The sequence below is a fragment of the Amaranthus tricolor genome, chromosome 15 (assembly GCF_026212465.1).
Source record: "Amaranthus tricolor cultivar Red isolate AtriRed21 chromosome 15, ASM2621246v1, whole genome shotgun sequence".
Classification (NCBI taxonomy): Eukaryota; Viridiplantae; Streptophyta; class Magnoliopsida; order Caryophyllales; family Amaranthaceae; genus Amaranthus; species Amaranthus tricolor.
In genome coordinates this window covers 16030962-16033252 of record NC_080061.1, presented here as the reverse complement: position 1 = coordinate 16033252, position 2291 = coordinate 16030962, and the positions used below count along the sequence as shown (strand labels likewise).

The 2291-nt window shown below is 31.5% G+C and overlaps 1 protein-coding gene across 1 annotated transcript; it reads left to right on the top strand.

The window, feature by feature from the left end:
• Positions 1-553: 553 nt before the first annotated feature.
• Positions 554-1084, top strand: LOC130801672 (replication protein A 14 kDa subunit B-like). Its single transcript, XM_057665555.1, has 2 exons — positions 554-812; positions 1020-1084. Exons 1-2 carry the CDS (start codon positions 554-556, stop codon positions 1082-1084), a joined length of 324 nt encoding a protein of 107 aa, XP_057521538.1.
• The last annotated feature ends 1207 nt before the right edge of the window (positions 1085-2291 follow it).

Sequence of the window (2291 nt, the reverse complement as noted above, 5' to 3'; positions counted from 1 at the left end):
GTTATTATTCGTATGAAGTATATATCAGGGAAACCAAAAATTTTAACTCTATTGCAGGAAGATTTGACAATGTTTTGAAACATTCATATTCCCAATATGACCATATTTTTTGGGGTAATGAATCAGATATGACGTTCTTTGAAGTATATTAGGTAGAAAAATGGTTTTCCCCTACTATAAAGAACATTCTTGGCGGCTATAGTATGGTTGGAGATTTGAATTTTTCTTGCTAGTTTGATTAGTCCTTGACATTTAACAATCTCTATATCTGAGCTATCACGCTGATAGAATGTCAAGCTAGTTAACATAGGGATAATTTCATTTTTTGCATATAATTTGAGGTTTACCCCATTGCCCCATTATATGTTACTAAAAGCAAACAAGAATTATTAATTTTTATACAGAAGGTTTTATACTAACTTCGGGTTGTAATCCAGAGAAATATGTACCTGTTACTTGCATTGTTGTTCCATTATGTCTACTTCTCTATACTGAAAATGATTAGGCTTTGAAGTGAAGTGTGTTCTTATCACATGTCATGCGTTTACAGAATATGGATACCTCAAGTCCTGCAGTTTTTGTCAATGGGGAATTTCTTCGTATGTTTATTGGGCGGAAAGTTCGCATAGTTGTTCAGGTGATGCAATCAGATGCAGGATCTATAGTCGGAAAATCAACTGATAATCAACAGGTTATCGTTAAGAAATCACAACCAACTCAGCCACTCACCAGATATGTTGAGGCTATTGGTATAGCAGACAGTAACCAATCTGTTCGTGCTGAGATATTGACCAACTTTGGTGATAATTTTGGTATGCTGACCTCAACTTATGCAAATAAAATTTTTTCTTCTATCTTGTCAATCCATACGGCAAACGAAGTATATCTTTCATTGGCTACTATACACATAATTTGATCCTTTCATAGTTTTGGCCATAGCAATATGTACTTTGAATGCATGGCATGACCTAAACCGCTAATGTGTTCTCATTTTGTTTTCTTTTTTGGGTTTGTTACAGATGCACAGAACTATAATGAGCTATGCCAGGTTGCTAATGGGGAATACAAACACTTGTTCCTTTGAGCTATGGACTTTGGTTAACTATTGATGGTCTGTTCTTTTACTCTAGCTCTTAATCAATGTAGTTTGGGTTTATCTAGAACTAATAGCGCTTTTTCAGTAAGCTTAAGCAACTTTGATCTGTTCATCTAAAAAATCAGTGGAACGTTTAGTTTAGTATATTAAATTTTAATTGTATGTTTTAAAAGCATTTTCCTTACATTAAAAGTTGTGTAGTCTATAACATTGAAGCCAAACATGAATCTTCCAACCGTTTCAAGGACTGAAGAAAATGACTATGTAACATCAAGGAGTCTTGAATTGGAATCACTCACCGATGGAAAGATATATTGACAATTGAGAATGAAGTGTCTCAAATCAGTATTTTAGTTTCTTATTTTAATTAATTATTACTTTGTTTCTTGCTAGGAAGTCAATCCATTTCATGTATATATAACAAAGAAGAGGGGAAAATTAATTCAATATCATGTATGTATAAGAACAGCACGAGACGGTCTCAATATGAGACGAATAGCTTAATCACCCCAATTATAATTTTTTTCTCAACATGTGCTTAATGCTTGATCTATTTAAGGTCATAATTGATACCTTTAAGGTTAAAATTAAATTTTTTTATAAGTTATAACTGATCGTAACTAATCAAAGATTTGAATTGATTATTCTTATATCAAAATTGAAATTTTTCAGAAATTATGAACTCTTGGTCATTTCGAAGAGCATTCACCGAATCAATTGGCAATCATAATTAAAAATCGATACTTCTTCCACCTTCACATACAAGGTTAGCGAAAATTACACCTACAACTTTATTTCAAAGTCCATTATAACTGAAATTTGTTGAGGGAAGAGCAATACCACTATTATTGATCGATAATTAAAGAGTACAAGTACTCTTATGTTCCATTATTCTATTAAAACTATCATGTTGAATCGAATAAGAGTACTTATAATAAGCAGTGTTTTAACACTATTATTGATAGTGTTATACCGTTCATTTGTTGTTTGAGATTTAACCATAGAACACTTCCATTATATTACCTCCATTCTAAAATTGCGAAAAAATCATATTTAGGTAGAAATTCATCAATTTACCGTCGAAATTGATCAATTTTAGGTCAAAACTGAAATTTTTTATTTTAATTGTTCTATTTAAGGCTTACTTTAAGTTGAAATTGATACACTTAAGGTCAAAATTGATACATTTAAGGTC

What these genes read in the sequence shown, in the direction of transcription:
- LOC130801672 (XM_057665555.1), top strand. Translation starts at nt 554, where the DNA reads ATGGATACCTCAAGTCCTGCAGTTTTTGTCAATGGGGAATTTCTTCGT. An exon ending in CAACTTTGGTGATAATTTTG is followed by an intron (nt 813 to 1,019) that starts GTATGCTGACCT and finishes GGTTTGTTACAG; the next exon opens with ATGCACAGAACTATAATGAG.